The sequence below is a fragment of the Budorcas taxicolor genome, chromosome 10 (assembly GCF_023091745.1).
Source record: "Budorcas taxicolor isolate Tak-1 chromosome 10, Takin1.1, whole genome shotgun sequence".
Lineage (NCBI taxonomy): Eukaryota > Metazoa > Chordata > Mammalia > Artiodactyla > Bovidae > Budorcas > Budorcas taxicolor.
Window position 1 is genome coordinate 84215401 of NC_068919.1, and position 14577 is coordinate 84229977.

Below are 14577 nucleotides of genomic sequence, written 5' to 3' on the forward strand. Positions count from 1 at the left end.
AAAGACCCTGATGCAGGGAAAGATTGAGGGCAGGAGGAGAAGGGGACGACAGAGGATGAGATGGTTGGATGGCATCACTGACTCAGTGGACATGAGTTTGAGTAAACTCCCAGAAGTTGTTGAGGGACAGGGAAGCCTGGCATGCTGCGTCCATGGGATTGCAAAGAGTTGGACACGACTGAGCATCTGAGCTGAACTGAGAAGTCATGCTCGTGCCCCTTCCCATGTTTCCTTATCCCAAAGTAACCACAATACTAACTTTTACGTGATAGGTTATTTTTGCCTATTTCTGAACTTTGTATTTTGGTAAATGGACTCATGCTATATGTACTCTTTTAAGTCTGGCATCTTTTACTTGACATCATATTGTGAGATTCATTAGTGTCGTTCATTCTCATTCCTGTACAGTATTTTATTGTGTGAATATACCACAATCTGTTTATCCATTCTAATTTGATGGTCATTTAAGTTTTTTAGCATAACACTGCATTGTTTCTTTGGTGCTATATATGTCCCTTTAGATATGCACGTGTGTATGTGTGCATATGTGTTTGTACTTAATTTTGTTTAGATGTATACACCAAGGATTAGAATTGCTTTGTCATAGGAGTATGAATGATATTGTACTTTGATAAATATGGTCAGTTTTCAAAAGTGGTTGTGTCAATTTATACTCTCATCATCAGTGTTTCTGTACTGCAATTTTTTTATACCCTCATCAACACTGGGTATTATTGAACTTTAAAATTTTAGCAATCTTGGTGGGTGTCTAGTGATACTGTAAAATGGATTTAATTTATATTTCCCTGGCGTGCTGCAATTCATGGGGTCGCAAAGAGTCGGACACGACTGAGTGACTGAACTGAACTGAACTGATGATGAATGAAATTGACTTCTATTCTATTTGATTATCATTCAGTTGGATTTCCTCTTTTGTGAAATGCTGGTTCAAGTCTTTTCCCTGTTTTTCTGTTGGGTTATTTTTTTTTATACTGGTTTGTAGAAGTTCTTTATATAGACTAGATATCAGTTCTTTGTATATCCTATGTCTAAATTGTCTTGACTGTTCTCTCACTCAGCAGCACTTTTTGCATTCTTACCCTTCAGGATACTAGAAGAGTAGTAGCCTTCACTATTCCATCTAGATGGTCCAGTGGAACCTTTTTATTTTTTTTTAATTTAAAGGTAACTTTATAAATAACTTACAGAAGTACGAATAAAGGGATAAGGAAAACAACTTACTAGAAATTTTAATAAAACTTGAAAAGAATAAAAATCCTTGCATCAAGTAAATTTTGGCACAGACACATTATAGAAGATGAAATAATTCTGTCATGTATTCTTTGAGCAAAGCAAAATGGTCTAGGTTCTTGCCAAAGATACATGAGGAAGTCTTTTCTGTTTAATAGCTGGATGACAATGCCATATTTCCTTTCTGTCCTTAGAAATATATTGTTCACATCCTCTCTTGAGTTTGAGAATATTTATCTAGAATATTGACATCCAGGAGATTCGCTTGTATGATTAATTTCACACTTTTATTAGAACCTAGAGTATAGCTGTCTCTGCATTTATTGTTAATACCTCTAATAATTTTGACACAACTTTCTCTGACACTTTGTCAGGATATGAAAATTTCTCAATTTTCAATTGTGCTCAATGAAGCCTAAAAGCAAACTGCAATATTTTGGGCAATCCAGGAGGGGTGACAGCTTATTTCACAATTCGGTCATTCTTTTGTTGTCTTCATATTTTAACCTTTAGCATAGTTGGGGGTAATTGATAAGTCATGATGAATAATAATGAATTCTAGGATAAGAAAACCACAAAATATTTCATTATATAGAAAAAAAAGTCACTGAAGACCCCATAATATATCTTAGATTTATGAAAGAATTCAATGAACCTATATGGTAATTGCAAGATAATTCTGTTTTTCAAAAGGTGAATTTTCTGTTTGTTCTTAGGAAGGCCTGTAAGAGATAAAGTCATGAACTTTATCAATCCTTAAAAACAGAACTGTTTAAAAAAAGTTTAAAAACTAAAATTGGACCCAGTGAGCTGAAATGAACCCTAAGAGTTAATGATATCTTTTGATTAATAGATACTCTTGGTTTTTTAATTTAATAGTCTAATTTACTGATCTTTTCTTTATGATTTGTGCTTTTTCATGTCCTGTTTAAGAAATCTTTGCTTACTCCAAGGTCATAAATGTTATTGTATTTTGTCTTTTATTGTTTTACCTTTTATTTTAAAATCAACAATCCATATAGAATTGGTGGTTTTTTTTTTTTTTTTTTGGTTAACGTATGGTATGAGGCAGGATATAAAGTTCATTGTTTTCCATGTGGCTATCAAGTTGACCCCAGTACCATCTATTGAAAAAAAGCATCCTTTTCTTACTGCTTTACAGTGTCTCCTTCATCATAAGTGAATACATGTGTGGATTTGTCTGTGGACTCCCTTTCTTTGGTTTGTTTCTCCTTCCACCAGTGTCATATAGTTTTAATTTCTATAGCTTCATAATGAATCCTGACATCTCTCAGCGTAAGTCCTCCAATTTTGTGTTTCTAGATCAGGGGTGACCAAACTGTTTCTGTAAAGGGCCGGATGGTAAATGTTTTTAGGTTTTGTGGGCCATGTTTAGTCTCTTTCAAACATTTTTCTTTGTTCCTTTCTTTAGCCTATAAAAATATTTTTTAAATTACTGTTAACTGGGTTTGATCCATGGGCCATAGCTTGCTGACCTCTGACCTAGATTATCTTAACTATTCTTGGTCCTTTCTATTTCCCCTATAATATAAGCAGCTTGTTAGTAAAAAAAAAAAAAAAAACTGGTGGAATTTTGATGAACATTGTATAGATTCTATTGATGATATTGAGGAAGAACTGACATTTTTATAATATCAAGGTTTCTGATCAGTTCTAACCACTTTTGGTCAGTTTAGGATTGGAATTATGACCTCTTCCATTCTGTAGCTGTTAGCAAGGGGCTATTTATTAACACTGTACTTTTTCTTAATTCTTCCATTTGTCATGGCTGTTTCTGTTTACAATGATTACTTCTCTTTGGAATTTTGATTTTAAGATCTTAGTTATACATATTAGAAAATGGAATTTGACATGAAAATCGAAAGGGCAGGCATTCAATTCCAGAATTTAGCATCTTGTGATTACCGTGATCTGCTGATGTGAGTGTGTTTATATAAATATTGTGATAATCAGACATTATTATCTTGTTTAAGGGTATTTATATTTCTATATCCCTCTTAAGTTTACCCAATTTGGATTCTGTTTTTTGTATTGCATTTTGAAATTTTTGTTCCTAGTTCTAATGGTCTCATGCCTAGTTTCAGGATTTTCTTTAATGTTTACAGTAAATATTTAATGGCATAGAGAGATACTTACAAATGAAGCTAAGAGGGAAAAAAACAGGATTAAATTTATCTTCGAGAAGTTTCTGAAATACCTAAGTATACAAGCAAAAATTTTCAAAATATTTAAACACTAGATATTTGTCTGTTTTTCATTTCATCTAGCCAGTGTACATTGCATGTGTTTTGTGTGATTGTATTGAGCAAATGTATACTATGTTTGTACTTTATTTCCAGTATGTTTTTATGTTAAAAAGGTCATAGTATTTCATTGTGTTGATGTGAAGATGGCTTATTTTTGTACATATGTTTAATATGAGTAACTTTTAATATATTTTTTCCAAGGGCCGAAAAGTTCTTTACTTTTATAAATCAAAAGGGTTTTGATAGTTTGACGTTTTGTAACATCCTTGAACTTTGAAAAATTTCAAGTGCAGTATTGATAACTATTAGTGGTTGCCATTTGTATGTAGTGTTGAAAGTATATTTCAGTTGGTTTAACATATTTCTGACCACCAAAATAAAAATAAAGTGATGATGCTTGGCTGCTGGTCAGCAATTTCATGTGAAAGCAAAACACCCTCCCCTTTCATGGGCACTGTTATATATGCAGGCGTGAGGTTTACAGAAGTGCTTTCATTACCTTTGACAGCTTTTCTGCCTTGTTCATTTCTTTATTTTCACACCTTTTAGTGCTTCCTGCTTCCTTTACCCTTTCCTCTGGGCTTTGCACGTCCTCTGCTCTCTGTTCGTAATCCCTTTTCTGTTATCTTTTGCTTTATCGATTCATATTTTTCCTGCCCTGGGGATGGGACTTCTACAGTTAATGTGTTGAGAACCTTCAGTGAGTCAGACATTGGGAATACTTCAGTGAGCAAGACCAACATGCCCCACATGTATCAAATTCTGTTCTGATTGCTGATTTACTTGTCTCATTCTTCTTATGGACTCTGAACTCCTTGTGGTTAGGTATCACTTTATTTACAGCACTAACACAATACTTGACAATTAGTAGGTGTTCAATAAATGTTGCATATGCCAAATATCTTAGTTACGGGTAAAATTCTCAAGGCATTCACAGTTTAGTTAGAAAGTAGTTTATTCATTCTGAAGTTGAGTATAATACTACCTAACATATTAAAGAATGTTCCTATACTGATTTGTGTGTTGTGCACAGTCTTCTCTTACCACTGATAGGACCTAATAATTCCTGAATTGAATACAGAACAGATGATTTTACATATCTTTAATGGCCTAACGTGTTATTCTAGGCACTTTAATAAATTAATGAATGTAACTTCAAGAAAAGGAACCAAATCATCACAGAGCCTGAAATAGCATACTTTTTTTCCTTCATAAATATATGGTCTCTATCCTTAGCATTGAGACATACTGTTTTTTTGGCTGGGATATTAGTTGCCCAACCAGGGATCAAAGTGGAAGTGTGGCGTCCTAACCTCGACTTCCTGTGGTGTACCTTTGACAAGCAGTTGGTCAGCTCCTTTCCCCTTTGTCCAGCAATAGCTGTGTCAAGCCTTCATTATTTTCCATAGACATTCTGTGCTAATGCTGCCTTCTCTGTCTCAGCAAACATTATTTCTCTTTGTATCCTTAATTTTGCTCCCTGCCCCAGAGAATCAAGGCTTTCAGGCCCAATGAAACTTCTCTGCCTTACCACTAAAATTGCCATCCTCATAGTTCTTGTGGTCTCAGAAGAAGCCCTTTTCCTGGTTAAAGCTAACACTCTGTGTGTCTGTTAAATACATTGTTAATCAACATGATACATACATATGATCTTCTTTTAAATCAAGAGAAATAACTGCCTACTGCTCCAAACCACCCTCAATGTGTTTCCTAAGGACAGCTTCTAATTCTTCAGCTGTTTCTTTTGGTAATTACCTCATAGTACTAAAGAAGGTGCTGTTCCTTTTGTCATTTATACATTTGAGATACTACTTATTTACTTCCTGCTCTGATAGGTAAAATTTAGTTCTTTTACTGTTCTGTAACCCCATCTGCCCAATGATATTTATATCATTATTTTAAAATAAGTCAATAAGTAATATTGTTCATAGAGGTAAGCAGTATACTGTGATTACATTTTCTTTAGTGTAATAACCTTTTTTTTTAGAATTTCCAGTTGCTATTCTTCTTGCAACATCTTTAACGTAATCCTCTTAACTCCAGTCCCCAAAGCAACATCTTTTTCTCTTGAGATCTCTCTCCCAAATTCATGCATCCTCTTGCTTTTACCTGGGTTGGTTGGCTGCTCTGAAGATCTGTCATATGGGTATTATTCCGTCATTTCCTTTGACTATTATTCTAGATTGGATTCACGGTTTGTTGAGTCTCATGGCTTTCTGTTTGTGGTGTTGCTGCTGCTAAGTTGCTTCAGTCGTGTCTGACTTTGTGCGACCCCATAGACGGCAGCCGTCCAGGCTCCCCGTCCCTAGGATTCTCCAGGCAAGAATACTGGAGTGGGTTGTCATTTTTTCTCCAGTGCACGAAAATGAAAAGTCAAAGTGAAGTCGCTCAATTGTGTCCGACTCTTAGTGACTTCATGGACTGCAGCCTACCAGGCTCCACCATCCATGGGATTTTCCAGGCAAGAGTACTGGAGTGGGGTGCCATTGCCTTCTCCGTTAAAGGCTTATAATGACCCACCAATCAGCCTGGAACAGGAAAACTGATCTAAAGCCCAACATATGTAATGCCTCCTTTTCCTGGAGTGCTTGTTCAATTAACTAAAAAATTGTGGGTTGGAAGTAAGTTCTCTGAACTCTTGTATGCCTGAAAATGTTTTAATCTAACCTCACATTTGATTAATAATTTGAATATATAATTTGAGGTTGAATATATTTTATTATAATTTATTTAAACTAAAAAACAAAAGAAAATAAAAAGTTTACCCATTTCTCCCACCTCCCACACCCCACCTCTGGCAACTATCAGTGTGTTCTCTGTATCTAAGAGCTTGGTTTTTTAATTAATTAAATTTTTTTCTAAGATTCCACATCTAAGAGAGGTCATATGGTATGCCTTTCTCTGACTTATTTAACTTAGTTAGCATAATTCCCTGGTGGTCCATTTATATTGTCAGAAATGGCAAGATTTCATTCTTGTAACATTCCATCCAATGTGTATGCTACATCTTCTTTGTCCATTCATTCATCAGTGGACACATAAGTTGTTCCCATATCTCGGCTATTGTAAGTAATGCTGCAGTGAACATGGTGGGGGTCTGGGGGGCATGTATCTTTTTGAGTTAGTTTTTTCGTTTTCTTCTCCAGTGAATACCCAGAGATGGAATTGCTGGGTCATATGATAATTCTATTTTTAGTTTTTCGAAGAGCCTCCATACTGTTTTCCATAGTAGGTGCACCAATTTACATTCCCACCAACAGTGCACAAGGGTTCCCTTTTCTCTGTATCCTTACCAACACTTGTTACTTCTAGTCTTTTTGACAATAGCCTTTCTGACAAGTGTGAAGTAGCATCTCATTGTGGTTTTGATTTGCATTTCCATTATTGGTGTAGGGAATCTTTTCATGTACCTCTTGGCCATCTGTATGTCTTCTTTGGAAAAATGTCTGTTTAGATCTTCTGCTCATTTTAAAATCAGGTTGTTTCATATTTTGCTATTGACTTGTATGAGTTCTCTCTATATTTTGGAATTAGCGCCTTATCAGATACATGAGCTCGCTCAGTCGTGTCTGACTCTTCTTGATTCCATGAACTGTAGTCTGTCAGGCTCCTCCATCCATGGAATTTCCCAGGCAAGAATACTGGAGTGGGTTGCCATTTCCTTCTCTAGGGGATCTTCCTGACCAGGGGATCAAACCCAAATCTCCCACTTTGCAAGCAGACTCTTTACCAGCTGAGCCACCAGGGAAGCCCATCAGATATGTGATTTGCAAATATTTTTTACCATTCAGTAGGCTGCCTTTTCATTTTAGTGATAGCTTGCTTCACTGAGCAGAAGCTTTTTAGTTCAATGCAGTCCTACTTTTTGATGTAGGCCTTTCGTTTCTTTGCTTTTGATGTTTAGAATCGAAAAATCATCGCCAAGACCTATGTCAAGGAGCCTACTGCCTTTTGTTTCTCCTAGAAGTTTCATGATTTCAGGTCTTACACTTGTCTTTCATCCATTTTGAGTTAATTTTTTTGTGTGACATACAGTGGTAGTCCAGTTTCATTCTTCTGCATGTGGCTGTCTGTTCTCAGTAACGTTTATTTAAGAGACTATCCTATCTCCATTGTATGTTCTTGGCTCCTTTGTCGTGAATTAGGTGACTGCATGCGCCTGGGTTTGTTTTTGGGCGCTCTCTTCTGTTCCATTGATATGTATGTTTGTTTTTGTACCAGTGCCATACTATATAATAGTTTCCAGTTCACTTCAGTCACTCAGTCGTGTCCGACTCTTTGTGACCCCATGGACTGCAGCACGCCAGGCCACCCTGGCATCACCAACTCCTGGAGTTTACGTAAACTCATGTCCATTGAAGTTGAACATAATTTAGGATCAGTGTTTAGGGTCAGCAAGCATTCTCTTTTCTTCTGTTACCTAGTATAACTGTTGTGCTTTTCTGATTCATTTCCTTTTTAGATGGTTTCTCCCTACTACTAGAAAATTTTTATTTAGTCTTTATTATTTTAGTAATTTATAGTGGTTTGTATTTGTTCAGTATTAACTGTACTGGATACTTAGTGAACTGGGCCCTTTCCATCTGGAAATTAGAGTCTAACTCTGGGAAATTTCTTTGTCCTATTTCTTCATTTATTTCTTTTTCTCTTGTTTTCTGTTTTTCTTTTTCTGGAACCCCTGATTTGTAGGATTTTTAACCTGCTATATTTCTTTCTGTTCTCTCTCATTTTGTTAAACTTTCTGAGATACTTCTGGTCCTTTTATTGCCTTTTTTATTTGGAGAATTAAATAATTTCTATAGTTCTTCTGGTTCTGATCCTTTTTTATATATAGCAAATTGTTCTTGATTTACTGATACTATATCTTAAGAATTCTCTCTGAGAATACTAATTTGAGAGTTTTTTTTTTTAAGTTCTCTTCTGCTTTTTTGCATTATTGCTCTTTCTTCCAGATCCATATTCTCTTCCTTTCGTTTTGGAGGCATTCCTCAAATATATTGTGATCTTTAGTTGTCCATTTATACTTAAGAGAGGAAGACAGTGAAACTGATGGGGCGCTGTTTATGCATGTGGAGAGGGGCTCATCAATTGTCAGACTTTGCTGTAGCAGGCTAATGCTAATGCTAGGGGACCCTCAAATTCAGGCATTTAGAGACAGTTCAAGCCCAGGGAGTGGCTGATCGATGATTTAGAATATGGATTTTAATTTACATCATTTTAGCTCCAGGTCTTACCTAGTCTTTTCCCCAGCATCCCTGGCATCTGAGAATCCTGACCCTCCCTGGGTTTCTGTGGGCAAGCCAGACCCATTTTGATTGTATTCTCCTCTGCTCCCGGCAGTCTAAACTGCAGCTGCTTCTTGCTCCATGTGTTACCACTCATGTTTGTTCTTTGTCGTCCAGAGTTTAAAAACAATCCTCATCTGCGGGCGGCCCTTTCTCTCTGTTTATAGTGAGTTTATGCATTTTTCAATTCCTTGTGGTGATTCTGTGTCAGCTTGACTGGGCTGAAGTACGTTTCCCAGAGTTCTCTTGCTTTTGTGTTTCTGGTTAGGGTGGGTCACGGGGTTGGGGGGATTTTGTATCTAACATGAAATATTTATCCCTGGACAACCAAAAGCTTTCTAACCATTCTCTCAGAAAAGAAAGTCTCTGTTTTTTTTGTTTTGGGGGAAATCAACTTCATTCTCCCTAGCTGGCTCACATCTCCTCTTTGATAGTTTGTGACTGAAATTCTGAGATGTAAAGCTAGCTAGTACTAATACATCTTATGTTAGATGATAAGGAAAAAGAATCAGTCAGAAATATCTGGCTAATAAATATGTATATATTTAAACATTTCATAGCAAATGTTAAGGAAGAACTACTCTGTCACACCCATAATTTCTGCAACTGGTCATGTAATTTCAGTTGGTGTTGATAACTACCTTCTTTCTCTACTTAATCCATATTCTCTTTGCTCTCAGTGGGTACCTCAGCTTGTCCAGGTTCCTTGCCTGGTTCCTTGCCCAAACTTTCATTCTTGAAAGATCTAAGGTATTCTCAGCCCTGCCTGGATTGAGTAATTGTAGTTTTGTCTTGACTTTAGTCATAGGACATGGAAGGTAGTGAGGAGTGTCCTGGAGGATCTCTTCCATTCCAGACATACCCTCACCCTCATTGTATAAAAAGTACCCAATTTTCCCTTGAAAGACAGTGTTACTCACCCCAGCCAGTACAGTAATAACTCCCTTCTTTGCCTGTCAATTCAGAACCTGAAGTGGCCAGATGGCAGTCTGAACTGAAGTTTTAATAGAGTCCTTGTTGTGTCTCCCGATAGAAGCATTCCTTCATTCCTCCCTTTGAAACTGAGACTTCCAGATCAGCAAAGCCTAACGTCACAGGGATAGGAAGTAAATATTTTGCTGAAACTGAATTTATTACTCTCATTTATTTCCCTAACCAATGAAAGAAAAACCCTTCTATTTCTCTTTAGAGGCGTGAAAGGCATCAGTATCACCTCAGTCAGAAACCTTGGAACCATCCTAGTTCTTCCTTTTCCAGTATTTTAAATCGCACCTGTTAGAAAATTGATCAGCTTTACCTTCCTTCACATCTCTCACTTTTATCTCCTCCTTTTCATCCTCATATCAGTCACCGTCTTAGAACAGACTTCACCTTCACTTACTTAGACTGTAGAGACAGTGTACTGTCAACTTTTCCCACTTATCCCTCTGCTACTTTTCTGCTAGAGCAATCTTTTAAAAATAATCTTTCAAAAACTTAGTGTTTCTGAGTGCTTAAGGTAATTTCTGACTCTTTGTGCAAGCTCAGTCACTTCAATCATGTCTGACTCTGCGACCCCATGGACACTACAGTCCACAGGAATTCTCCCTTGGCAAGAATACTGGAGTGGATTGCCATGCCCTCCTCCAGGGGATCTTCCCATGCGGCTCTTGTGTCTCCTGCATTGGCAGGCAGGTTCGTTAGCACCCACGCCACCTGGGAAGCCCTCTAACTCCTTACCCAGCTGAATTGATTCATCTGTTATAACAGAGATCCAAAGTCACACGGCTTTAACAAGTTGGAGGTTTGTTCTCTTTTAGGACTTATGTGGTGACTCTGCAGTGTCAAGAATCCAGATTCCTTCTCATTTGTTACTTTACCATCTCTTGTTATGTGGTCCATATCTACATGGTTCAGGATGCCCCACCACCGTATCAGAGCCAGCACGAAAAAGAGAATATGAAGAGAAGAATGTGTTCTTCCCTTTAAGTTTACCACCCAGAAGGATGCATAAATCATTTTCACTCTCAGCTCATTGGCCAGACATGGCTGCAAGTTCTCTCTGCAAGAGAGTTTGGGAAAGAGAGTCTTTAGTCTGGCTATCCTTATGTCTTGCTGAAAATGGAGAGGTTCAGTTACAGTAGGAAAATGGAAATGCGTACTGGAGGAGTACCAGTAGTCCGTGGCGCCGAGGTATACAGAGTCTTCTGGGAGTCGGCCCTTGCCTGCCCCTTTACCTTACCTCTCATTGTGCTGCTATTCCACTCCTTTCCCGGCCGTCCTAGACTTTGTTTCCTCTTTGCTTCAGCCATGCCAAACTGCACTTCCAAACTGGTATGTGTTTCTCTCCTTTTCCTCATAACACTTCCTTAGCCTGAGATGTCCTTGCCACCCACTTGCATCATCTCCAGTATTCTCTGTTAACCTGGTCTCTGAGAATTTGTTTCTAAAGAGTTAACTAAAGCATCTTCTGTTACAGAAAGCCTTTATTGGACAGCACCACCTTCACTCTCATAGAATTGACCATTCTCTCCTCTGTTGTCCTTATTATATGCAGGTAGATGTTGGTCATTGCATCTTGTGGCAGTTATTTACACTTAGATTCTTTGTCTTCTGTTGTAAGCCCTTTGAGGGCAAAGAACACATTTTATTCTTGTATCTCTTGGATTTAGCATAGTACTTAACAGAGGATATATGCTAAATATTTATCCAATGTACAAGTGGGTCCATAGCAGAATATCTTGGTCCAGATTTTTAAATGTTGGGGCATGCTCTTAAGACACAGCTGGCTGCTGTTTTTTAAACTTTTGTCAGTTAGTCAAGATCATAATATTAGCTCCAACAATATTTATACTCATCCTATGTTAACATTGCTAATTGTTTCATTTTTAGTTTTTAGTTATAATTTAACTCTAAAAGTACTCTTAGAATTAGCTATGGGACTTTTTTCCCCCCTGTTTGAAATGAATGGACTTTTCTGTCTATTAAGGCACAATATTAATCATTGCTTTTTAACAATTCAGTATATCAGTGACTTGCTGCAGGAGATTTGTCCTAAGACCTTCTGAGCTCTGCCACCTAAACATAATGGTTCTAAGATATTGGTATCTCAGGATTTGTTTAATGACTAACAGTCATTTTTGTAAAAAAAATTCTAAGGCAAGATTGCCTTAAATATTTTTACATGGAAAAAATTTTTTTTCTGCTTTACTGTCTTGAGTAATATCTTTTGTTTTACTTGTAGATTTGATGGTCCTCGAAGATTTGAGGATTTAGGGTCAAGGTGTGAAGGACCGAGACCTAAAGGGCCTCGTTTTGAAGGAAATCGCCCCGATGGGCCAAGACCCAGATATGAAGGTCACCCAGCAGAGGGCACTAAAAGCAAATGGGGAATGATTCCCCGGGGGCCAGCATCTCAGTTCTATATTACCCCCAATACATCCCTCAGCCCTCGACAGAGTGGACCACAGTGGAAAGGCCCCAAACCAACTTTTGGACAGCAACATCAGCAGCAACCTAAGTCACAAGCAGAACCAGGAAACAAAGAACCATTAGCAGACACCAGTAGTAACCAGCAGAAGAATTTTAAAATGCAATCAGCTACATTTCCCATTGCTGCAGATGTAAAGGATGCCAAGGCGGCTCAGTCAAATGAGAATCTAAGCGACTCTCAGCAAGAGCCACCTAAAAGCGAAGTCTCGGAAGGGCCCATAGAGCCTTCTGATTGGGACCAGGATTCTCAAAGTATGGAGACTCAAATGGACAAAGCCCAAGCTGTTACTCAGCCTGTACCCCTTGCAAATAAAGCTATACCTTCTCAATCTACTTTTCCCTCAAAAACAGGGGGGATGGAGGGAGGAACAGCAGTAGCAACATCATCATCACTAACTGCAGATAATGATTTTAAACCTTTGGGTATTGGTCTGCCCCATTCAGAAAACAACCAAGATAAAGGGCTACCTCGGCCAGATAACAGAGACAGTAGGTTAGAAGGCAATCAAGGCAGCAGCTCATCTTACAGAGGTCCTGGGCAAAGCAGAATGGAAGACACACGGGATAAAGGACTAGTCAGTAGAGATCGAGGCCAGGCAATCAGCCACGGCCCAGGGTTGGTCAAGCAAGAAGATTTTCGTGATAAAATGATGGGTAGAAGAGAAGACAGTCGAGAGAAGATGAGCAGAGGAGAAGGCAGCCGGGACAGAGGGCTGGTGAGGCCAGGAAGCAGTCGGGAGAAAGTGCCAGGTGGTCTGCAAGGCAGCCAGGACAGAGGCAGAGCTGGCAGCCGAGAAAGGGGACCACCCCGGAGGGCTGGCAGTCAGGAGAGAGGACCCCCTCGAAGACCTGGGAGTAGAGAGAGAGTGCCACCCCGGAGAGCTGGGAGCAGGGAGAGGGGACTGCCTCGAGGGCCTGGTGGTCGGGAGAGGGGACTGGGAAGACCAGACTTTGGTCGTGACAGAGGTCCATTTAGACCAGAACCAGGAGACGGTGGGGAAAAAATGTATCCGTATCACCGAGATGAGCCTCCTAGGGCTCCTTGGAACCATGGAGAAGAGAGAGGGCACGAAGAGTTCCCATTAGATGGTAGAAGTGCTCCAATGGAACGAGAAAGACTTGATGATTGGGATAGAGAGAGATACTGGCGAGAATGTGAACATGACTATCAAGATGATACTCTAGATTCGTATAACAGAGAGGACAGGTTTTCAGCCCCAATTCGATCTCATGATGGAGATAGACGAGGCCCGTGGTGGGATGAGTGGGAGAGAGATCAGGATATGGACGAGGACTACAACAGGGAAATGGACAGGGACATGGACAGGGATGTGGACCGCATCGGAAGACCCATGGATATGTTTGATAGAAATTTGGATAATGAGTGGGACAGAGATTATGGGAGACCGCTGGATGAACAAGAGTCGCAGTTTCGTGAACGAGATATTCCGTCTCTTCCACCTTTACCACCCCTCCCGCCTCTCCCACCTATGGATAGATACCGGGATGATAGATGGAGAGAAGAAAGAAACCGAGACCATGGGTATGACCGAGATTTCCGTGATAGGGGTGAGTTGAGGATCCGAGAGTATCCAGAAAGAGGCGATACCTGGCGGGAAAAGCGAGATTATATTCCTGACAGAATGGACTGGGAAAGAGAACGATTGTCAGACAGATGGTACCCATCTGATGTGGATAGACATTCCCCCATGGCGGAACATATGCCCTCACATCATTCTTCTGAAATGATGGGGTCGGATGCAAACTTAGACTCTGACCAAGGCCTTGGAGGGGTAATGGTTCTCAGTCAGAGGCAGCATGAAATCATTCTGAAAGCTGCACAAGAGCTGAAAATGCTTCGGTAAGTTGACTACTTAAGATCATTTCTTCTAGAACAAGCCACATGCATACTTCTCTTTTTAAAACAATGATGTGATATATTTAAATGGAATCATTTTACTTGAAGTTCTTACCACATAATTTTAATTTCTAGTCATTGAGTGCTGTTTTAGGGTAGGATGGCTATTTAGGAACTGTGTTAATTATAAACTTATGTCCTGAAAAATGAAAATTTGATAGCCATTCTTGACTTTTATAGATATGTTGCTGACATGTCATACCTGTGATTATGTCAAGTTCAGACTTCAACTTTCTAGTACTCTGGGTTTCACAGAGCTCATATGTAAAATCCTTTATTCCCCCCTCTTTGTTACTAGATCTGATAGACTTCATATTCACTAATCTTTGGTATAACTTTGGAAAGTGGTGGAAGGATTTATATTTTTCTCTTTTGAAGCTAAGAA

The 14577-nt window shown here is 38.8% G+C and overlaps 1 protein-coding gene across 3 annotated transcripts in view; it reads left to right on the forward strand.

The window, feature by feature from the left end:
- YLPM1 (YLP motif containing 1) overlaps positions 1–14577 on the forward strand; it is a 62385-nt gene that overhangs the window by 19224 nt on the left and 28584 nt on the right. For 2 of the 3 annotated variants that reach the window (XR_008199994.1, XM_052646685.1), the window contains exon 5: positions 12027–14135. The exons of the other annotated variant lie outside the window; for it this stretch is intronic. Coding sequence is in view for 1 of the 2 variants with exons in the window: in XM_052646685.1 (XP_052502645.1) it covers positions 12027–14135 (2109 nt within the window). In the remaining variant the exon portion in view is untranslated. The remainder of the gene's footprint in view (positions 1–12026; positions 14136–14577) is intronic. 3 annotated transcript variants of the gene reach the window in all.